This window comes from Parus major, chromosome 12 (assembly GCF_001522545.3).
Source record: "Parus major isolate Abel chromosome 12, Parus_major1.1, whole genome shotgun sequence".
Taxonomy (NCBI): Eukaryota; Metazoa; Chordata; class Aves; order Passeriformes; family Paridae; genus Parus; species Parus major.
In genome coordinates this window covers 14,238,595-14,262,859 of record NC_031781.1, presented here as the reverse complement: position 1 = coordinate 14,262,859, position 24,265 = coordinate 14,238,595, and the positions used below count along the sequence as shown (strand labels likewise).

Genomic DNA, 24,265 nt, shown 5'->3' with positions numbered 1-24,265 from the left:
ATTATGGAGAAAATATGGTTGGAAGAAAAATAGCAGCTATTATTAATGCTCCTGGAGAGTGCATATATATCTGGTAACACCATATATTAATTATTTGAATTGTGCCTGACATTTAATAATCCTCCTAAAACCTTGAAGGCATAATGAAAAGTTTTGATGAGGAAATAAAAGCCTAGTTTTAATAAAATAGTAAATAGCTCCCTTGTAATCTTGTTGAATCTTTTTATTTTTTTTTTTAATTTAATCAAGATAGTAACCACATTTGTTATCACCTTCCTAGATAAGGTACCATGTCAGTCTCCTTGAACTGCCTGCCTCCTTCCTTCAAGGTCTTCTCATTTCCATCTCAGCACAGAGCACTTGCAGTTTCAAATTTCACGCTCTTGTGGTACAGAACTTGGAGATCCTTGTGGTCCTGGTCCACAGTTAATCACTGAAACAAAGTTCTCCTCATGCCCAGGGGCAAGCTGGAGCAAAAGGCTCTCAAGCTGTGGCAGAGAAGCCAAGCAGAGTATGCACAGGAGCAGCCTCAGAACCAAAACCAGTCAGGTTTGTTTAAGGATTCTGAGGTGATGAAGGGGGATGAGAGGCTGGACATGCCCCAGCCATGTGCACTCACAGCCCAGAAATCCAGCCGTGTCCTGGGCTGCACCCAAAGCTCCTTGGGGGTGAGGGGGGACTCTGCCCCTCTGCTCCACCCTTGTGAGACCCCACCTGGAGCACTGCATCCTGCTCAGGGGCCCAGCACTGGAACAACGCAGACCTGTGGGAGCCCGTCCAGAGCAGGCCACCAAGATGATCAGAGGGATGAGGATGTGAGTAGCTCTGCTATGAGTACAGGCTGAGAGCTGGGGGTGCTCAACATGAAAAGAGAAAGCTTTGGGGAAACCTTACAGCACCTTCCAGTACCTAAAGGAACCTACAAGATTGCTGGAGAATGGCTTTTCACAAGAGCATGTAGAGACAGGACAGGGGGAATGGCTTTAAACTGAATGTAGGTAGGTTTAGATTGGATATTGGGAAGAAGCTGTTCCCTGTGAGGGTGGTGAAGCCCTGGCACAGGTTGCCCAGGGAAGCTGTGGCTGCCCCATCCCTGGAAGTGTTCAAGGCCAGGCTGGATGGTGTTTGAAGCACCCTGGGATAGTGGAAGGTGTCCTGTGCCCAGCAGGCTGGTTGGAACTAGATGATCTTTAAGGTCCTTTCCAACCTAAACTATTTAAAAAACACAAAAGGTGTAACTGGCTAAAATCCACCTGGCACTCAGTGCTGCTGCACTCGGGTCCTTTCCCCTGTAACTTTACCTCGTGTTACCCCTGCCAAGTCTCTCCTCAGCAGCACCATCCCCAGACAAGGCGCCGCTATTTATTTTGGTCCCATTGCAGAAATGTATTTGGCTCGGGTGTCTGATGAGCTCCTTCAGGGCTTTTGAAGCTGTTCTTCAGCTTCCCTGTCGCTTGTCCTTTCCTCCTCCTCCCTCTGGTGTCCAGAGAGGAAAGTGCTCAGATGCTGTCAGCATTCTTCCATTCAGCCCAGCACTTGTATTCAGCCCTGCTGTGCAGGAAGCATCCCTGCCACACTAAGGCTTGTATTCAAGAGCTGTCAAAAGGATTTTTAGAAGTGATTACTAATCAAGCAGAAAAATATCAGAAAGAGATGTGCAATACACAGGAAAAGCTCTGCCTGCTCCAAGCTGCTGGTGCACCCCCAACAAGGAGGTCTAATTGTTGAAATGCAAACGCAGAGCTGCTGAGAACAGCCTGTAAAATATTTACTGTGAAGTGGGTTCAGCTGAAGCACTGGCTTATGGGAGAGGGCGAATCCTGCTGCTGCCTCTGAGTGAGGAACACAAGGATGATTTCAGGAGGGATGAAGCTGAAATGCCCCCTCTGTGTGCTTATGTGCAATCTAAAATCGTTAGCAGGATTGGGGCAGAGGGAGAAATACTTCAAAGTCACATCACTGAGTGATGTGACTTCACTCTGACATCACTTCAAAGTCAGATCACTGAGAATTTGCTTTCCAGAGGCCTCATAGAAAATTTACCTTTTCTACTTTCTAGCTTAATTGTTTTTAAATTTTCTTCTCCCTCCTCCACTCTGTAGGATTAATCATATTGCTGTTGTTTTCCTGTTTCACGTATAGTTGGATAAAACTGGATAAAACTCATTGATCTTGAGGGGTTCAGAAAGAGTTCATCCCTCCCAGGGTGCAGAGGGTTGATTGGGCTGGTTGGCAAAGCTGCTTTTGCTTGGCAAAATGAAGGGACAGAGGGGACAAAATAATTATTGTCTTTATTAGGCAGGAAAGATAGAAGGTACTTAAATGAAGGAGTTGGCTGAATAACTGTGTGTTGTTTGGCTGTGAGTAATTTAAACTGGAAATGAGAAGATAGTGCCAAGCCATTAGAGCCTGTAAGTCAAACTGGAGGAGGCATGAAGGCTTTACTGCCTGAAGGTGAAGCTCAGCACGTTTGAAGGGGACAGGACATGGTGCCTGCAACAGCAGAGGAGATGCTTGATAACCCAGCAGGACCATTTGAGAGCTCTGCACCTGAAAGTAAACCAGTGCTGCTGCTACAAAATGCAGAATTAGGCATATGTTTTTGTCCCTGCACTGGAAATTATGATTACATACTTCGGTTATTTTAAAGAGTTAGTGTTAATGCAGCCACAAAAGGTACAACTTTCTTTTGAATTTTTGTAGCTGAAAAGGTTATTTTAACCTACCAAGTACATAAAGTACTTTCAACAAAAAAAAGCAAAAAAAACTTATAAAGCAAAGAAACAAGGTAATATTATTTGCCACTTGAAATCCATTAGTCATTGAAGCCTTGCCTATGCACTGTAACCAGCTGAAATAAGCAGTTCTCAAATACCTCTCCATTCTGCACAGACTCTATTAATAATAAAAGAAACATTTTGTCAGAATAATTTCCCTGCTTCCCAAGGGACTTTTATTCTGTGTCTGTTGGGACAGGTGGGGGGATGTGCCAGAACAAGGAATTCTGCAAAACTACTGTGCTGTATTTTTTGGAATCAGTAACATCTAGTATTTGTTTCAGTGAAAACTTCCACGTATTTTATATTTTGTGAATTGCCTCTGATTAAAGAGGATTATTTTTTCCCTTTTTCCTCCATTTTTAGGTCACTCTTCAGGTTAACCAAAATATGTTTAGTTTGTGTTCAGTTCTAAGAACTACACTGAGCAGTGTTCATGCAGGTTTGAATGGACAATTTACATTCAAAGCTTTCACAGTTAGTGCTTAGATGCATCTTCATTCACTGGAAGGTCAAAAATAGCATAAACCTTGAGCCTGATCTACGTAATCCCCTGGAAGATGTGTGTTCCCACTTTGCTCCAGATCAAAGTAAAGGCACGCAGGTGAAGTGTCACTCACATGTCATATGCAAATCAGTGCCATTTCTAATTGCTTTCCCTGGAGCCACAGTCACATTAAACTGGGGAATGGAATTGCATCTTCTGAAAAAAATACATATGCTAGATAGATATGTAGATATATACTGGAGTGTCAAAACTAAATGTGTTTTATGGGAAGAGGAATCAATGCAGCATCTACTTGTCTAAATGCCCATCAGTGGGTACCTGAGTCTTACTTCTATGTAAAAGTCCATAGTAAACTCCCTATTTATGGGAATATTATGACCTCCTCAGGTTAGTAGGTTTGAGAAGTTCCTTGTGACACATGTAACTACAACAAAAGTTTGCAACAATGGAAAAAAAAAATACAAAGCTCTAAAGCAATAAATGTATTTAGTCTCCTTAGCTACATGGACCTTTCCTTTCTGGAATTCCCACCTGGAAATGAAGTTTTCTCTTCCTTTCTTTAGCTGGAACTGGATCATTGAGTGGTAAGAGAGAAAAAAAAAAGAAGGGATGAAATTAGAGCTCCTTTTCATTTGCTGTCCCTAATGATGTAAAAGCATGGTATAATTAGAGCTGCAATCAGCTATTCAGTGCAGACTTGAACTCTTTTGAACAAGCCACTCACTTCTGTTTACCCTTTAGGCTTGCAGTGAAGAGTGACTTGAAAGTCATGCCACTTAAGCATTGAGCTGCCAGAAAATTTCAAACTGTCTTAGCAGCTGCTGAATTAGAGAGAAAGTGAGTCCAAGCTGCATTTGGGACAAAAATCACAACCTGGGAGTCATCTGATGGTTACCACAGAGCACGTTTGACAGTGCCAAAGCTTGTGGAATGGGAAGAAAAGTTCACCGTTTCCAGCAGTGTTTTCAGCTCAAGGACAGAGGGACCAGAGCTTTATACTGAGGTCTTTGTGCTGTGTTTGTATCTAGGAACTCCCTGGACCTCATCTGGCTGAGCACAGAGCTGCTGGTGCCAGGCATCCTTCATGGGCCACTGTTATGGTTGGTCTTCCTGTGGCAGCTTCTTCCAGATCAGGGGCAGATCTAATTCCTTCCTGCCCTCTGGTGTGCTCAGTTGACTTCTAAACTTTTTAACAATCCCTTCCCAAATCGACTTTTTCCTTATCTTACCTTCTGTCCATCACCACCAGCTACCAAAGCTCCTGGTACCTTCTACTCAGGTATCCCACCAAACCTGTTTGTTGAATCTTTCAGTTCAGGAGCAGGACTGGGGAAACCTTTAGTTGGGAGTAGCTGAATCTTTTTTTTTTTTTTTTTTCTTCAAACCACCAAGTCACTCTTTGTTATTCTCTTCTCTTTGTTGACTGGAGTTATATTCTAACACCAAAAGAAGCTGTTGAGATTTTAAAGCACATTTGATGTAACATTTACTATTCTCTCACAGCCTTATTCTGATTAGGCACTAGTGTATCAAGGAGCACATAGGAAAATCAGTTGAAGTCAGGAAAAGATGAAATAAAGGAAATGTTGTAAGTTAAGGTATTTTTAATAAGAAGTTTGAAGTTCATAGCCCTCATTAGAATTGCTTATGTGCATGTGTTTCAATCCAGTGTTCGAGTTAATTTTCCTGCAGCAGCTCCAGAGTGTTAGATACGCCTTTTTGGGACAATGCTGTGTATTGTTATGCAGCTCCATACACTGATCACAGTAATTGGTTTTGTAAAGCAAGCGAGCAGAAACTTGTTTTCTCTTTGTGATAAAAATAAGCCGAACTTAACATTTTAAATCAGGTCGTCTTATAAATAATGTAATATGTTGGGATTATGTGGTGTTTTTTCTCCTTCAAAGTGCTTTACAGGTGTTAATCTTAGTGACATTAGTCGTTTGTTTTTGATGATCTGAATTTGTGAGGTTTGGGATGACTTTGCTTACCAAAAACACAAAGTGGGAGGAGGTTTGGTGATGCTCAAATCCATGGCAGAGCTCCCATTAGACTCCAGGAGGCAGCAGGGTTTCACCCAGGTTTTTCATGCCTACAGACGCTACAGCCACAAGGGTAATTGTTGGTAGCTTGCTCAGACACCAAATAGTTTAATGTATCTTACTAATGTTCATATAAATAAATGAACTAATGAATTAACATTGCCCGGTCCTGCTGGAATTTTTCTGTACAAGACATCCAGTTGAAACAGTAATTGATAAACCCAAATGTCAAAAAGCCCACGTGTGCAAAAATCCTACCTTAATCTCCCAAAATTCCAGATATAAAGATACCACATCAGAATTCTTTCTGGTTTGTTTGTTTTGTTTTGATTTTTTATTTCAAGCTTCTAGTATTCATACCCAAATGCCTTTCCTAAACTATGGGAGGCCAAGGAACTCCAGACAAAGCACATTGTTCTATGAATATTTGATTCCAAAACAAGCAGCTTTATAATATTACAGTTCTGATAATGAGGGAGATTCTGCATTGCTGGGGTATGAGCATTTTAATTGCCTGCAGAATTTCCAGCTATTGCTGGTGTGATACATGTGAATTGCTGACACTAATCTGTTAGGCATTTGAGGCCCAAGTGTTTTCCCCTCAGCTACCCTTCATTAGCTCCATTTGCACTGATTCTCTCCTGGAAATGAGTAAGCAAATGAAGAGATGCATGTGAAATCTGCTTTTTGGGTCAGCATCAGCTTTAACATGAGCTACCCTGGATTTTTGTGGCAGCATGGCCTATCTATGCTATAGCTTGTGTCCCCCAGATATATGTGTCATCTGAGCTCCAGAGTTGCTTGGAAGTGTAAAATAGGATAGAACAGTTGCTGATTCATTATTCAGCATTTTGTTACACATTTTGCATTTATTTCAAGGGTTGATGTAATCTTCTAAAGTTTTTTGCTATTTCATGAAGCAAGCTTTAAGGCCAGGAGGAAACCTGTACTTTATTTACTATGGAGCTGAACAATTAACATATTGGGAATAGGGAAATAATGTCAGTTTTGTGTAGTCCTGTGTGCTGACAGCACAATAGCGGTGGCGTGCACGTTACACGCATGGCTGCCTTTCTGTGGCAGGGAATCTGGATCTGCTTTAGCATCAGTAAGAAAACCAAAGCATTTGCTGAATGCTGGAAGAAAAAAAACATGGCTGAAATCTCCTCATCAGGAGGTTTTATTGCCCAAATCATCCTATCTTGCAGAAAGCAGTAGGCTCTGAAATGAGTACAAAACAGGAGGTTGCTCATCAAATGAAAGATGAGAGCTCTGAAACTCTTCCTGAAGGGTTGCTTGTTTGTTTGCTTTTTTTCCCACTCCTTAGCTTAAGGTTTTGAAAGTTTGTGCTTTTTTTTCACCTTATGTTGATTTGGTTTCGGTATTAAATGCTGAAGTGGTGTAAGTGGAGCAACTTAAACCCACACAGTGTTGTTTTATATCAAATGTGATGTGATGTAACACAAGGTGGCACAGCAGAACCTAATGCTGTGCATTAGATAAGGCAGATTTAGCTGGAGATGTGCCTCCCACATCTTCATCAGGATTTGCACGGCAGGAAATAGAGCAGACTTGGAGGTGTGCAGCAAGGAGGGTTTCGTTCCACTCAGCTTTTCCTCCTACCCTTACATACTGCCTGGGTGACATTTTGGTGTGCAAGTAAATAATGAGTTTTTATCAGCCACACTGCAGGTAGGTGCAATAGCTGCTGCCTTGATTTGGCATTATAATAACCAGCCATAACAGAAGTAATGAGGTGTCAGAAATCCAAGAAAGGTCTTTGTTTATCACTGTAATTAAATACATTTGGAGAGTCATTAAAAGCAATAGCAGGTGGGCAAAACTGAGGAAGAAGGATGAGTTTGTAATGGACTCGTCAATGGTTTTGTTTTGAAATGGATTGCTTTTAAATATCTGTCTGCATGTCTCTAAGTCTCTCCATTCTGAATTTAAATGTTTTTCCCATTCTGCACTGGGATTTTATGTTCATTCATTTTAATGTTTATTTTTGTCTCAGATTTATTTTTGTGATCATGATAGTAATTAGGTTATACCAGCTTTAAGACTTGCTTAACCTGTGCCTTTTGTGCCAGAAGACCTGCAGTGTGCCATAAGTTGGGCTTAAGAGTTTGGCAGGGCTTGTAGGCCAGACAGATTTGGTAGGGAAGGCTGAGCTTGAGGGAGGTGACACAGCTGGCTGAGGATGCTGGGACAGGTCAGGACCCTCTGGCTGGGAGCACATGAAGGTGATGTTGGTAGGGATATGCAAGTAAATACCAGTCCTCAGAAGTCTCCTTTCCGTGCTTGAGGATTAGTTTCTGAGATGTACAGGTTACCTTGAAACTATATCAAGTTACTGATCTATTTTAATAGAATAATAATAATAATAATAATAATAATAATAATAATAATAATAATAATAATAATAATAATAAAAAGTTGTGTTTTGTGAAAACATCCATAAAACCATTGTTATCTAGTAGAGCCTTTTAGTGTGCCATGTGTGTATGTGCACTGCCCAGGTCTGAATCTGCCTGAGCATTCTGTAAATGCTAGCTCATTATAAAGGGATGTTACATATCAATAGCAGCACCCAGCTATTGCCAAGAGCCTCTGTGCAGGCTGCTCAGCAGATATGAAACATGAGAATCTGCCATCAGCCACCCAGCTTGAGCACATGGATTTACACCTTGTAGCAGTGCTGTGGTAAGTCTGAAGACAAACACTCTCACTGGCAGGATAAATACAGATGTGACTGTAGCAAAATATGGTTTCTCCTCTCCAGTGTCCTCTCTCCTGAGTTTGGAGTGGCATTGGGGTTGCCTGGAGGTACTGCTGCCATTCAGCATCTGCATGGTCATGCCCCAAAAACTATGAGAGGGTTTCCAGAAATAAAGCTTGAGCTTATGGATAGCCATACATAAATGCTTATGTATATGAAAAATAGCTACTGAATACTGTGTGTACACCCCCCCTTATCTGTGTAAGAAAGTGGAGGTCTGTCATTACTTTCCAATTCTAATGTTTGGCTCCTGAAATTTGTGAGATTTCAGAAATTTAATGTCTATGTACATATTTGTTTAAATATCAACAAAGGTTTTCATCTAAGCATATTACTCCGACAGCTTGAGCTTTATGATAAGCACTTCATTTAATGAGCTTCAAAATAAAAATACAAGAACTGCTGACATGCTTTCAACCATAGGCTAGATGGGTAATTGTCACACTAATTCTCAATCTCTTTATTATCTTACTGTCTTGGAATTATCTTATGCATATATATATATTACTGCATAGTTAAATTTATATTTTCATAGTAATTAAATGGCATTTTATTAGCCTATATCTTTTTTATCACTTCTAAAATCAATTGGGATGCTGAAAATATGATTGAGACTTTAATGGCAAGGAATTGTTCATAATCCCAACCAAAAATGAGGGAGCCTAATAAAATTTAGCATCTTCAGAGCATCTAGAACTGAAATTCTTCTTAATGACAATAATGTTCCATGCCTCATTATGCTTTTCGTCAGTGACAGTGGGTTAATAATGCCCAAGATGATCTCTTCAAAACATTGCTTTCTTGGCATTAGGATTAAGCATTAGCTTTAGAAATGTAGCATTTTTCACTGCATTTGGTAGTTACCAAACTTGTTTTATGGTAGGGCTGTATTGCTGCAGTGTAAATTATTCTCTTGCTTAAAGCTTGTATTGCATAGCTAATTTTTTTTTTTGCTAATGCAGTGACACTCTTGTTATGGAAATCACGATGACGAGCAGAAAAGTTTGGCTGGTAGGTCAGGGGATTTCTTCTTGATTTTGCTGCAGATTGTTCTGCTCTGGAGAAGATGAACTTCCATCTACTCTTTGAAATAGTATTTGTCCTTTATTAGAAATTCTGTGGCAATGGATCATGCAGATTCAAGGTGATTGCTTTGTCACCACCAATCTCCTGTCCCCTTCCCCCCCCAGCAGCACCAATGGCCATTAGCTTTAATTATTTAAAGTTCCTTGTTTTGCTCACAGAAAGCAGCAATCAATGTTCAATGCCAGGTATATGGTTGTGCACCCCCTGACACTGGTGCTTTACCTAAACCCCATCTTTCAAAGTGTCTGTTTTCTCTGATACAGCCCTTGGTTTTTATTCAGCACCATGTTAGTGCTATTTAGAAAGCTTGAAGGTTTTATTTTTTTTTCCAAGCAGAAACATTTCCTCTGTAAATGTTAACCTTGGGACACAGTCCGAAATCTTTATTTTCTTGTGTTTTTCTTCATCTCCAATTAATTTTCAACACTGGTGCACTCTGGGCTGCAGGTGACAAGCAAAAGGGCAAAACCTAATGGGTGACCTTTCCTCTTAAACTCACCTATGGCTTATTTTGCTCTTAGTTATCAATGGTCCATAAGCTGTTCAGGTTGCAAGAGTTAAGAAACTCTGCAAGTGAAGATCTAGAAACAGCTGTTCTTCTCTCTCATGTTCAAAACCACCCCAAAACTGAAAAATGTTGAGCAGTACACAGGTATTGTAAACCATACATAAGATGTTAGTCAGACATTCAGACTGCCCTTAGCAGCTCCAGGAGCCTTTGTCCTATGGGTGGCTTGTGCAAACTACTGAATTGTTCCAGCTTGAGTTGAAATCCCACTGAAATATATAATTTGTGTGTGTGGTGAAAAGTATTCACAGCATCTGTCCTCCACGTGTCCGAGCTGTAGGGATGGGCTGACTGCATGACTCCTGTAGTGCCTCGAGAGAAGTCTTCCTTAGGATTCAACTTTAGGTAATTTTGACTCACCATCTCTAAAACACAGGGCTGTGGAACAGGGCATGTTGTGTCTGGTGTGCATTTAGGTAATTTTGGGGCATTTTTGGCCTTCTGAGCTCTCACCAGAACCAGGCTGTGGTGTGGGTTTGTAGTCACACATTGCATTCTGTGTATGCTCAGTAAGGCAGAGTTTGCCATATTTCGTGGTTTTCCCACGTTACTTAGGTTGTATAAAAACAAAGGAGTTGAGGAAAAAAAATGTTCTTTTAAAAATTGCATGTTGGAAACAGCAACACTTGGGGTCAAGTATTGTCCCACGTGTTCTTCCATGAACTCATCATAAATAGGGTTAGCAAACTTATAACTTCCCAAAAGTTTTACCACACAAGACTGCACAGTTAACACAAATAATATGAAATAAGCTGAACTATGGATTTAACTCATGGGTCACATCACTCACAAGATAACACAGTTGTCATGCAACAGAAGTGCAGCTCCTTGTGTGCATGAAGAGTGCTGAAGTCATGTTACAAAACTTGCCTAATGATTTGCGTTTTTCCCCCATGTTACAAAATGTAGTTGAGCAGATGGATGCAGCCAGCTGTACAGAGAGCTTTAGGGAGTACTGGGGAGAAAAGGGAGAGGGTTTTGTTAAGATAAATGTAATAATCTCTGTGATAATTAGTTTAATTTAGATCCCTCTATCTGACTCATTTTTGACTAACCTCGTATGAAGTCTTTCTTGCTTTGCTGATGGGTCTGTGAATTTAGTTTGATTACAATCCCTTTTTTTGTTCTTGTGGATTGCTCACTGATCACTGATATTTTTCATTAAGCAGTTGCTTTATTACATTGTTATTTAGAGGGAAGTAATTTGTGTTTTCTAATTAATTTAATTCCAGGCACATTTAGTAAGTAGCTACAATGAGCCCATTCAAGGGGTTTTAGGTCATATTGACATTGTTTACCAGATGTGCTCATTTGTTTTAAAACATTGTTAACTCTGTGGTGACAACAGGCCTGTGTGATTGCTTGACTCTTCCATCTTCTCTAATCTGTATCTTCAAAACCCCCCAAATTTAGAAGATGCATTTACCTTTTTACCTCTGAAAATGTTGCAGTGAGGCTTTGGGAGAGAATGGAGCAGCCAGGAGGATGAGGTTCCTAGCAAGGCATGGATGGGACATGTAAATGGAATCCTAAGGCCAATGTTGTAATTTGCAGTTGTCACTATCCCAAATTCATGGGCTTGGGAAATGTTTTCAGCAGAAGCTTTTTGGAAAAGCTTGGCATTTCCTTGCTCGTGGAGCTCCCATGATTTGGGGGTTATTCAAGCACTTTGTGTTCATTGCTGTTAAATACGGCATCCATTCCATCATCTGAGCGTGAAAACTCCCCATTATAGCTATCATTTGCTCATTTGGCCTGCTGTGCCAGGAACTGGAGTTCTAAAATGAGACCCTAATTAGATGAATAAATAATATTTTCACAGGAAAGTGTACAGGCAGGTTATTCCCCTGACTATAAGTTTGTCCCATGAAAAACTACCAACATTTGTAACATGTTCTGCAGTCACTTATTTTGGTAAGAAGTAAATTATTGCTTGTTCTGCAGCAGAGTCTGGCACAGAGCAGTGACACTAAGATTCATTGGCCTCTGAAGGACCCACCAAACAATAGCCTTGATGTGTTTTCCATTATTTTTCAACTGTTTTCCGTCTCTAGGGTTGGAACAGCCAACATTAATGACAAACTTTGAAGGAAAGGTTTGTTCAGTGGTTCGTACTTACTAAATTTTAGCATTTAATGCTTGTGATGCATTAGACAGAATTCTGATACAGTTTGACCCAGCAGTTCATCTGCATTTCTGCTTTATTTTTTGGAGGGAACATTTAAAATGTTGTTAAATCTTTTCTGTCTCATGCTGGTCTGTCAAGGGTGCGTGAGTACATGGGGATGTGTTCTGTGTATTGATTTAATAGGAAAGATCATCTCTTGGGAAGGGAGAGTAAACGTGTGTGCATGCATGTGGAAGGAGGGAGAGAGAGAGAGGAGAATCTATCTGTGTGTTTATCTCTGTGATAAATGATGCCTGTTAAAAATGTGACTTGCCACGAATGTTATGCGTGTTTTCCTCTTTAAGGGTATTACACAAACACAGTCCCCGTCAGCAGAAATGAAGCTGCAGTCTTGATTGTTTAGTTCAAACAGTTTGATGTTTCATTGTCCCTCAATCAATCAGTGCCTGGAGGGGTATCAGCTATTGGCTGGGAATGCATCAGGGTGACATGCAGAGTACAGATATTCCTCAAAAGCTTGCAAAGATTTCATTTAAAATACTTGTTACAGTATTCATCCCAGTCTGAGAGCAGCACCAAAGTGAGCTCTGATTATCACTTTTAATTGTGGATCTTCCCTATTCAGTGCTAACATCTCCCAAATTACCTTAAAATAAGCATCTTCCTAGACAGATTTGTAATTCACTTGAATAGCTTATTTTATTCTCTATGTAAAAGTTAGATGAGGGCATGGGGTTTAGAATAAACAAAATGCATAAAGTAGATAACGTAATGCAGCATAAATGCCACATAAATCACATCCTAAAGACAAAAGCAGATTTCAAACATCTGAATTACTGAGCACTTAATGTGGAGTGTAATCTGTGTTTTGGTTTATGTTTGTTTCTGGAGTGTCACGCAGAGAAAAATATGGGGGGTTTCCTCTCTCTTCCAACAGCGGGGAGAAAAAGGGAGGTCTTGACCCCAAGAACGAGCTTTTCCTTCATTGTAGCTAAATCCCCAGACAAGTGTCTCCTTTGCTGCTGGCAACTGGGCTCTATGCACAAGTAGTTGATTGAAATCTCACTTGAGTTCTCTTGCTCATCACAGACTGAGTAAGAGGCTGCTTCAAAATGCAAAATTATCCTTGAAAAAAACCTTTCCTGGTGCCCTCCTTTTTTCCTCTACATCACCTGCAATCCGTGTAAGCCCCCCTTCTCCAAGCTCCCTGGCATCCCCCCCAGGGGTCAGGGGTAGTGCTGTTCCCAAGCCACAGCTCTCTGAAATTGTACCCAACAGATTAAACCTCGGGCTTCAAAGGTTTACACTTAGGATGGACAGGAAGGAAAACGTGTGTTTTTCCAGTAACATTCATAATTTTAGGGAGAAAAGCTCATTCTTCCTCATGCTTTTGTTTTCCCTCACCCAGCCCACACCTCTCGGCTCAAGCCCAATGCACATTTTCCCTTCAGAAAAAAAAAAAATCAAAATCAATTTCTAGAGAAATACTTTTTAAAAAATCAACCTGTTCCCCCTGCGCCGCTGCGATTGGTCCGATCAGAATCGCCGAGCCATCGCGTCAAAAGCAAAGAGCCTCAGCTTAATTGTGAGCTAAGTCTCCTGTAATCCAGGGGAGCATTTGAGATTCTGCCCAGGCAGGCGCTGAGGGCTGTGGGTTTCTCTCGCAGCCTCCCGGCTCTGCAGCACAAGTCAGCATAGCTAATGCAGGGAGAGCTCTCCCCCCGCTGCCGCTGCCTCTCGCCGGGCTTTGATTCGATATGAACAGACTGGTAACTCCGATGCCAGAGCGAAAGCTGACATGACTCTGCAGATGGCTACCTTCGGATGATGCACCTAGGGGTTTTTCTTTAAGGGAAGGTAACGCTTAATGCTAATGTTTATTTTTCCCTTGTTGCCATTTTTCAGGACTGCCAGTCCCAAAGAAGAGCCCAAAGTCGGTAAGCACTTTTCAGCTACTATTTCTGTCTGTTTGTCTGCTTTAAAGGAAAAAAAGCATGAGTTTGGCTTGTTTGCTTTCTGGGGCTCGATTGTTTCAAGTTGTCTTTCTGTTGCAACCATGATTACCTTGCACGGCTCCTGCTGCATGGGGGAGATGAGAGGGAGATGCAGTACAGAAGGGGGACTTGTTTGCAAATAAAGCCTCAGGTTTACAGATCCGCTTCCCTGACAGATGAGCTTCTCTGTCGTTTAACTTACCAAAAAAAAACCCCCCAAAATAAAGCTATTGTTTCCTTTTGGAAAGATGGGAGGCTCCACCTTCTTGCCGGGTACCAATTCCTGTCGGGTGCTCCTAGGCACTAACCTTTTCCATTAACTCACTGAGTTTTCTTGAGAACCCTTGGCTGAATTATTAACAGAATGGGAAAGCGTGCACCTTGTCAGGAGAGACAAAGCATGATCAGAGCATGGTTACAGTTCCCAGGGAATAGTCAGCTGTCCGAGAGCCTGCTCTGGAGGCATTTCCATACTGAGGAGGATTGTCCTGCAGCTATAAGATTCCTCATTTTTTAAAAAAGCAATAACAGAACAATATTTTTGTGTCTCCCCGAATGTATTTCCATGGAAAGCTGTTACCTGGAAACATCTTAGCGTCTTAGCTAGCAGCCCAGAAGCTGTGATCTAAAGTATCATTAAAGCTTCATGAATGATATTATGGAAGAAATTAATGTGCTATTTGTATGCAACAAAAAGCAATGTTTTATTTTTAAAGGGAATGCAATACCTAAAGGCTGAAAGTTTGCAGTTATCTGTTGAGAGAGGGGGAGAGACAAAATTTTCTGCCAGGAGCGTTGGGGAGGCAAAGCAAGTGAGGTATTTGCCGTGCTGTAAGATGGTGTGAAACTTCACCAACAGTCCCTGGTGGTGCCAAAACCTGCAGCTGGGCACAGCCCACCTCGCTGCAAACCTGGGCAAGAGGTTTAGGAAGTGGCTCAGCAGAAGGCTCTTGCTTCTAATGCGAGCTCTCTGCTCATCCAAAAAGAAAGCCCTGAAATAATTAATGTGATTCTGATGGCTTAGGGCAGCACTGATTAAAGTCATGTGAGCCCAGGCCTCTACCATTGTCAGCTCACATTAATGTTGGGAGGCAGAAGTGCGGGGTGTGCTCCTCACAAATCACAGCCCTGCCAGCCCCTGCCCGCTCGCTGCTGTCACACACGGGGTTACTGCAGCCCTCGGTGAACCACAAGAGAGTGTGTAAAATACAGACATGCCTGGCACGTTTCTATTCTCTGCCTCCACTTTCTCCCCTGCTCAGAGCAGGATTGGCTGCACGCAATCTGGACTATGACTTCTGTGATTAAACCAGCCCTAATCCACGAGCCTTGGTCTTTCCAAAGCGTGGATGCTCCCACTTTGCCACACACACGTTTGGCATCAGGTGAAGCAGGATCTCGCTGTGTCAGGCACCTCTCTGGTTGACAGCTGTGCACAGTGAAAATCTGAGCAGCATGTAGATCCATGTCAGGATAATCCCACCTTGGTGAATAAAGAGGCTGCTTACAAACAGGTGTAGCTGTGCAACAGCAGATTTCTCTCTACTGTCTCTACTGACATTCTTTTGCGTGCCTCTCCCAAGCCTTTTCAGGGTTCCTTCAGTAATTTTTCCTATGGTCCTAGGTGGTGCTGTTGTCTCTAAAGCGCAGGATTCCCAAAAAGCAGAGCCTCCCATTCCCCTGGCTGCACACGGGGTGGTTGGCAGCGCAATTAGCAGTGATGTTGTGCTCACTGCAGCATCGTGCGGCAGCTTCACTGAGCGGCCGCTCCTTCCTCCCTGGGCATCACTGACCTGTGGGGATTGAGCATGGAAACCTGGAGCAAAGTGCCTTGAGGCATCTGTGTGCAGTCCAGGGTGGATTTACACCAACCCCAGAGCTCATGTGGCCAAGTCAGAAGCAGGGAAGTGGTGGTGTCTAACACCACCCTTTGGTTTGTTGAAGGGCTGCTTCTCCACTGCAGGCAACAGGGAGTCCAGCCTGACCTTCTTGGCCATGAGGATTCCCACTTAGGGCAGGCAAGAGCCAGGCCTGCCCTGCTGGCACGGTCCCTGTCTGGGATACCATCTCTGAACTCTGCCCACGTGTTTCCCAGGGATGCTCTGAACCCCAGGGACCTGCAGATTGCCGCTGCACTGGCAGCGATGGGGTGAATGCGGGAGCTGCAATCAGAGCCATGTGCCAGGGGCTGTCCCCAGCACAGCACAGCTGTGGGGCTTGGGGGGGATGTGCTGCCCATTTCCCCCCTGTTCTTGGTGCTCAGGGACTGTTTTCCAGCATTCCTAGTATAATAAACCAGCTGCAGTTAGAGGACAGCACACATCGAGGCTGGGAGCAGTTGGCTTTGATCTTAACTTGTGCTTGTTTTTTGTTTCTTCCGCTGCATCAGGGAAGTCACGACTCAGGTGTCCATCCTCTCCTGCTATGCTCAGGAGATGAGCCCTCTCTCCTTCTCTCATATCCTTTCCCAAAGCCCAGATACATTCCCTACTTACTGACAGTGGCTGCTCTTCCTTAACAAGTCCTATTTTCTGTTCTCAGCCCCCAGTCCTGCATTCCCCAAAGGACAAATTCATGCTGTTGGTACCTCCAGGCTGTGGTGAGGTGTTAAAGCTGTGGAGAGGTTTCTTCGTGCTGGGGCTGTGGCACAGCCTTGGAAGTTTTAATGCCTTCAGCTCAGTTTGCTGGGCTGTATTTGTCAGTCTGTGTGTATCTTCTGACACTTTGCTCTTCTCAGATATTAAGGAGAGTTTTTCAGCCTTGGTGAAAGAACTAAATTAGTAAAAAAAACCCCTTTCCAGCTATACATGGGACTGGGCATTTCCAAGTTCTTTATTCCCTTTCCCCTCACCAAGGATATGCTCCCAGCAGCTCTCTGTGCTGCTCCTTTTTTTTTTTTAATTTCCCACTGATTGTTTTTTAAATAAGAATGGATAATATTTTGTATTGAACATCTAGAGATACACACTTTAAGCGTGAGAATTCTCTACTATAGCATTTTCCCCTGCAATGGTCCTGGTATGACATGGATGAAAACAAACTTTTTATTTTTTTTTCCTTGTTGCTTGCATCAAAATACTCCACAAGGGGGCAAAGATTCCTACTTCCAGTTCAGTTTGGTGTCGCTGCCAGGACCAGCTTCTCCAAAAAGCTCCACAGCACAAAATCTGCAACTAGATCATCAGAAGATGGGATCACTGCAGGAGGGATAAAATGCTAAGCTCTTCCAAAAATCTGATATTTTTCTTTTGGATTTGAATAAGTGCATTGTCAGCATAGCTGACCTGTGACCAAAACTGCAATTCCTATGTACAGCTAGTCCCAGACAAGAGATTTGGCACATTTTTTGGTGGATAAGCAGCCCTTATTGGCAGGGGCTCTGCCAATGTCCTCTTTTTGTCAGGAAGAGAAATCAGTTCTACATCGAGTCTCTACAAGGCATCCCTCTTCATTCAGAGCCCAGGAGTTTGGGCAGGGCATGAGAAGCTCCAGCTTCCCATGTATTTATTTTGTCCTGGCTGTAAAGCAGTAGCAAGGTGATTATTTTATCCCATCACCTGTATTTAAGTGTGCAGTCTGCCAAAATGGACTAGAGGTAGTCACCATAGCCTTGATGTCTAGCCACATCTGGTAAAGGTCTTCGTGGTGAGCCACTGGTGCTTATCAGCAGTTGGGTAGCTCCTGGCAGAAGTCAATACAGCTCAGCTGATCTGCTTTACGTGACACTGAAAACCACGATCAGCACCTCAGGGTGAGGTGAGAACCTCCTGCTCTGTCACCAGCCAGGCCCTGTGCTCATCTGCTGCTCTCCTGCCCGTGTGTGTGAGCTGAGCGAGCTGGGCACTAAGATTCAGACCCAGGAGGATTGGTCCTAAAGCTGGGCACAAGGCGGAGAGGGACCAGCCATCCTTCTGATGGCATTTGGTCAGCTCATCCCTCTTGGGAAAGCTCCACGTGTACCAAGACACAAACTTCATCTGAGCAGTGCCCATGGCAGGGTCAGACCCCTGCAATTCCTCCTGGGTACAACATGCTGAAGCTGCTGCAACATGTGGAAAGAAGTTTGGCCCCAAACCTCTTTGGCCTCCTCTGGTGATATGAAAGTTGATAAATGTTGTCTTGAATTAATTTAATTGCATGCATTCCTTATTACCATGGTTATGTTCCCCTTGCTCTGGTCCCCTCTCACGCTCCCAAATAGAGATGTTTCAGGCTTTTTGATGGAGTTATTTTTGGGAAAACCACCAGTCCCACTGAAGAGGTTATCACTAATTTCTGGAAAAATACTTATTTTTTGCAATTTCAACTCCAGTTTAATTAGAGGTAGTTTTGCTTGAGATATGCTGGCACTTCCATTTGCAATCCAAATGCAAAACAGAATTCACAGTTTGTTCAAAATTTAAACCTTTTCTATCACAAAGTGAGAGCACTTTTTGAAGTCCAAACTTTGTTTCTTTTTAAATCAGAAAGCTTTCAGAGAGTTCTCATTATTTCCCTAAGGGCTGAATAAAGCTTCACATTTTAGTCCCTGTCCTCCACATTCTATAACCAGCTATTTCCAGTGAGATTGGCCTGAAGTTTCACAGGATGCTTGTAGTTATTTTAGTAGTTTGGCCAAACAAACCAATCCAGATGGCTGGACCGAGAGATGTATTTTTTTTATTTTTTTAAGTTGATTATCCCCAGCATATCTGTTTAAAAATGGCTTCATTAAAAATTGAAGGGCTACATGTAAATTAGTTTCATTTACCACTTAAAAAGCTAAAAATGTTGGAAATTGGTTCAGATATTTGTATTTGAAGGTCTGCAGATAAGTAATCACAGCAGGTAAGCTTTGTTCAAAATTGCTTTAAAGGACAAAGGCAATTTCACATTCTAGTCAACCGAGATACCCTTTAAAAAGATGCTGGTGGTGGAACAACAGCTCAAATGCAAGGCTGAGAGGTCAACATTATTTGGGCTGTTGAAGCTGGGATTTTTTTCTCAGCATAAACCCGAAGAATGTGCAACCTCACAATAATTTTACCTGGGTTTTTGAGGTTTTTTAAGACTTTCAAGGAGGGCACTTTCTATGGTTACTTTCTCCTCTGTAGTTAATTCAGCTGCTCTGTGATGGAGCATTGGCTGCCTAAGGTCTTGTGTTCAGAGGGAGATGAGGGCTGCCAGACCTGTGGCCAGTGAGTCCCCCATGCTGATCCAGTCTGTGTCTGCTGCTGGCTTCTCTCCCTTCCCCAGCTGGGGTTCCTAGAGAGAAGTACCTGAAAGCGTGGATTTCTGCTGCAATGTTTTCAGATTTCCTCTGCCAGCAGGAGGCTTAAATTTCCACCTGAGGTTTATTGGTGTGAGTAGCTGACCCTTTTTAGCTGGGAAATAGTGGATGTTGGAAAAACAACCTGTGGGATGCTGTTTTTCCAGCCACTCTCTGTGTCACAGCAGCCCTGGGAACACAGTTCCCTGTTCCAGAGCAGGTGGGAGACTGTACTCAACCTTGGTGGCAATCCAAGGTTCATCTCAAAAGAGCATTAAAAAGCATTTGCTGCACAGTGTGGGGAGCTCTTGTTGAGGATTTTGCTGCATATGGAGTAGTACAAATCCTGGCAATGCAAATGTGACCTGTGCTTCATTTGAGCACACAGTGGTGAATTTGAGTTATGAGCTGTATACCCTGCTTAGCTGAATAGTAAGCAGTCAGAACTCTTGACACACTACTTTGGAATAAGCCCTGAGTTTAGATGGATGCATTTTTTCCTGTTTTAATATACTTAATTAAAACAAACCAAACTTCAAATAGACATTTTCACATTTGTTAAGGTCTGCAGAAGTCCCTTGGATGCTCTGGGGAGCAGAGCCATTAAAGAGGCACTCTGTTGTCCACACACTTGTAACGTGGGGAGTTGCAAGAGCTGCAGAGAGAAAGTGATCTTGCATAGTAAGGGCTGTGCTTGAATCTGTCTCAGAGGGACAGTCTGAGTTTTCACGGTAAAATCTGGTAGTTCTTCCATTTTCTTTCAGGCTCAAGTTAGACCCAAATGTTATCTGAATAGAAGGTTGTTGAGATTTTCTGCCTTAACTCAGAAAAAAATAAGTGCGCTGAAACTAGTAACCTGTAATGAGATTTAGATCTGTCTTATTGTGAGTTGGAAAAACGCTTTTTTTAAATGATAAATTACTTTGTTTATCTCTTTCTGTCAGTCTGCCTATCAGAATATGTCACCAGGTAATTTAACTGTACCCACTATTAACTGGGTAGCAGCAAAACTGTGACTTACACATTTACTTATGTGCACGCAGAAAAGCCTGATCAAAGAAGAGAGAAAAATTGATGGAAAACACCCACTCAGCGACCAATAACCGTCTGTTCTCTCCCTTTCCACTCGCTCTCTTCCTTACAGCAACCACTTGAAAGGAAAGACAGCCAAAACAGTTCCCAGCAGAGCGTCTCGAGCCACCGCAGCGGGCACACCGCGTCCCCCGCGCACAGCACCCAGGTGCTGCCAGACTACACCGCCCCGGAGGCGCCGGCCACCGACCAGCCGGACACTTCTGGCCAGAAAAAGCCAGATCCATTCAAAATCTGGGCCCAGTCCAGGAGCATGTATGAAAGCCGACGTGAGTATGAAGCAGGTGTAGTTGCTAAGGCTACGGCTCCGGCAGCTGCTCCCTGTGTATTTTCTTTGCAAAGAGCTGAATCTTTAAGGTTTCTGCTGGAAATGTAAGGCTTCCGCTGGTTAATTTGGTGTCTGTCAATGAGATCCACTTGGTAGAGCTGCAGTTTGCTCTCTCATGAGGATTGGATTTAGATCGTCTCTAGGAAAGGGCACTTAGACCAAAGCTTAATATGAAAAATCTCTTTAAAATTGAAGAATGTCTTTTCCCCTATATTTTTATTGTGCTTTTAAATTAGGCTGGAGGAGAATTTTCAAGTTTGCTATCCAGATCCTAAACTCTTTTTTGAGGTTAAGACTCATTATCTGATATGCATAGGAATTTTAGTAAGGAGGGGAAGTATTTAGTTTGCTGAAATTCATATCAGATGCTTTTCAGCCTCACTCTGGGGAGGAGAAAATCCAGCTGAGCCATTTTACTTTGACCAGAGTGGACACTTTAACAATACAGATATTAAATGCATATTGTAAGTGGCTTTTATGGCAATTAATAATCTGCACACTTGGCTAATAATTCAGCAGGGTTTTGACTCTGTTCCAAGACTATAAATGTGGTTTCAATCAGTTTCTTCTTGGGGAAACAAAATAAACACATTGGCTTTGCTTTAATTGCGCTTCTGAAGATGATCAAATCTGTAAAAGCTTCTTAAAGAGTTAGAGCATTAGGTTCATTTTGAAAGGCAGCAGTTACTTTGGTTACAGAAAAGGAAGTTTCAAAGTCTTAGTGCTCTGAGAGTATCACCTGCAGTTTGATTTTATTGTGCTAGCTGGAAATTGGTGAAACCAGTAAGAAATTAACCATTACCTCAGACTGAAAAATGGTAGGACTTTTTTTTACTGACCAAATGAATCACTTTGAAGTATTCTATCCTGGAAAAATTAAATCATGAGTCACAGTTTCTTGGCTGAAGATGCATCTCTTTGGATTGAATGTCTGAGCAATGCAGTTTGTAGGTGTCTCTGCTTTTGTGCACTGCTTCCCTTCCCATCCGTTCCTAGGGATTAGGTGTACTGACCCTGGAGGCTCTCGGGCCAGAGAAGTCTCGGTCCTGGCTGATCTGCAGAGTGCAGTGACAGAACTTGTACGTGTGGCTCATTGAAATAGGAAAAAGGGGTGAGAGCTGAGGGACAGCAGTTCCTGAGCCCTGCAGAGCTGTGGGCAGAGCTCCTTCTTCTCCTGCCTGGGTGGACAAGTGTCCCATGGCACTGGCCCTTCTGCTGCCCAGTCCGTGTGATTCCCATTGCCACTGTACTGCCATTGCCTCTGGCCCCCTGCAGCTACTTAGCTAATTTCTAATTAACTGTTTAACTCATGCTAATAAGTCATAAGTATCAGCTTAGCAGCCTTAACTCCTGCCTGTCTTTCCTGATAAAACCCAAGACTGAGCTGGGGAAACCCTGAAGTGCACAGGCAGGCAGTCGTCCTTCTGTGTCACCTCCAACACCATGTGCTAAATCCTCCCTCTTTCCTCGTTGGCTGCAGTTATCCTGTAGAGCTTTTGTCCTTGGCTGGGACTAGAGCCCTTCCAGGGGCCTCTTCACAATCTCTTGACCTGCTGGTTTCCCACCCTGTGCCACAATCCTCACTGCTTGGGCCTGTTGCTAGACTGGGATCTGCTGCACCCCTTCAGCTTCCCTGTCTCACCTCTCCATAGTCCAGCATCTCTGTAGTGGGGCTGATCCTCTTCTACTGCTTCAGTCCTTGTCTCCTGCCTCTTCTACCAGATAAGACCTGTTTGAACATCAGTGACCTTTTCATCCCATTGCTGTTCCCTTCCAGAAGGTGTTTCTGAGATTCCTTGGTTTCATAGATAGGGTTTTTTGGAGAATGGTGGAAGTGTGATATGGTCATATCTCCTTTTAAACCATTAGAAATGTCTAAGAGCCTATGAATTTCCAACCCTAAGCTTGAGTGAAACACATTCCCTGGGGATTAACCTGTACTCTTAGCTGGTGACATGGCTTTGCTGTGGGTAATGAAATGTGAAGAAAAGCAGGAAAGATAAGTGAAAAATTGAGTTGGATGTGCTCTGTCTACTTTCATGGTCTAATCCCAAAGCATGACTGGTGGTTTTACTTCGAGGTCAGTGGTCATCTCCTTCTTCCCTCACCAAGCCCTTATTTATCACCAGTCTGATAAGTAGAGTCTGTGGTTCACAGCTGAAACCTGGCTCTGCTGCCCTGGGGGCTTGGGATAAAGCCCTGTGTTTCTTTCCCTTTGTTATGCACCTGAACCATCCCTTTGAGGCTCATTCCCAGGGTTGCCAAGCGTGGTCATTTGTAGGGACCTCTGCTGACACTGAGCATCAGAGTGTGATGGGATAAACCATTCCCTGGGGACTCCAGTTTCACTGGCAGCTCCACCTGTGATGTTCTTTGTGTTTTTACCCAGCTGCAGTTGGGTTTAACTCCAGTACCACCTTTGGCTGGTGGGGAAATGTCTTCTCTTTCTCCTTTACTTGGGCACCCATTCCCTCAGGCTTTGGGACTGTCATCTCCAATGACATCCTCAGCTTTGGGTGCTGGGTGTGACTCTCTCTGCAGCCTTCTTATGGAGGTGTGAGCAGAACTAAGTGAATATCTTATGCATAGCAGGAGGATGTCACCCTAGTGCCAGCACTGAGGGTGGGTGACACATCCAGTTACCAGGGAATTTGGTGAGTTCTGGAAGGCTCCACTACCTGAGAAGCCCCAGCACAGCTCTTCTGCTGCTCAGGCCAGGGCTTGTCCTCTGTTACTGGCCTTAAATTTTAAAAAGCCTGGAAAGGGTTATGAAATGTTCTTTTGAGAGACAGGGTTTTGAATCCTCAACAAGTGGACTGAAAAAACAGCAACAAGCCTTTGTGTTGAAGTATATGATGAATTTAAAAAGGACAGAATTTTAGAGCATTAGGTCATCTTAAGTGTTTTACTTTTCTCATTTTTGAAATTGTTGAGCATAAAAAGAGCATAGTGCAATTTTTCAAGTGCAGTTGACACAAGAAGATGAATTCATGAGCTCCAGCCCAGACAGATTATTTTTTATCTAAAAATAATATTGAAAAGAGGTTTTATTCAATAAATGAATTCCTCTTCTCCAAGATATTTCTAAGAAGTACTGAATTTGTAATGAATACCTACTGCCTTTTTCTCTGGGAGCGCATCCCACTGTTACTTACATTAATAATAAGAATGTAGACACAGAAAGCAAAGGCAGCGTTTGAATTTTTCAGAATTTGTAAAATTCTTTCCTCCTCTTCTTGAGCTGTCTTTGGATGAGTATTTCATTAAAAAAAAGACTGTATTTGCCTTATGTGACCTGTCTCACTGAAGTCGTTGGTAGAGCACAATTAGGTTGAAAAGCACCAGCTAACCCATAATTGTGTAAAAGCATGTGTTTCTGTGATTTACCCAATGCATCTTAATACCAGAAAGTGCTCCAATTCTGCGGGGGAGAGCCACAGATGTTGCTTGTTTAGGGGAAGAAAAAAAAAAGAATAAAAATTAAGCTAGAATTAGTAATGCAAAGCTAAGCAAAGGCTCCATCACTGTTTCAGGACTCTGGCTGAGGAGAAGCAGATTAGAACTGCAACTTTATTCCACAAATGCGGGTTAAAGTTCCTTCATGTGGAGCTCCCCAGGGTGAGGGGATCAGCCCTGCAAGGTGCTGAGTGTTTGGGCTCGGGTCCAAGGGAGCTTATTTCCATGCTGTAAACCCAAAGGTATGCTTTAAGGC

General features: G+C 42.8%; 1 protein-coding gene across 23 annotated transcripts in view; it reads left to right on the top strand.

Annotated features, from left to right (window-relative positions):
• MAGI1 (membrane associated guanylate kinase, WW and PDZ domain containing 1) overlaps nt 1-24,265 on the top strand; it is a 336,388-nt gene that overhangs the window by 285,731 nt on the left and 26,392 nt on the right. For all 23 annotated transcript variants that reach the window (XM_019008089.2, XM_015640900.3, XM_015640906.3 and 20 more), the window contains 2 exons: nt 13,797-13,828; nt 20,278-20,494. In XM_019008089.2, the coding sequence (XP_018863634.1) occupies nt 13,797-13,828; nt 20,278-20,494 (249 nt within the window). The remainder of the gene's footprint in view (nt 1-13,796; nt 13,829-20,277; nt 20,495-24,265) is intronic.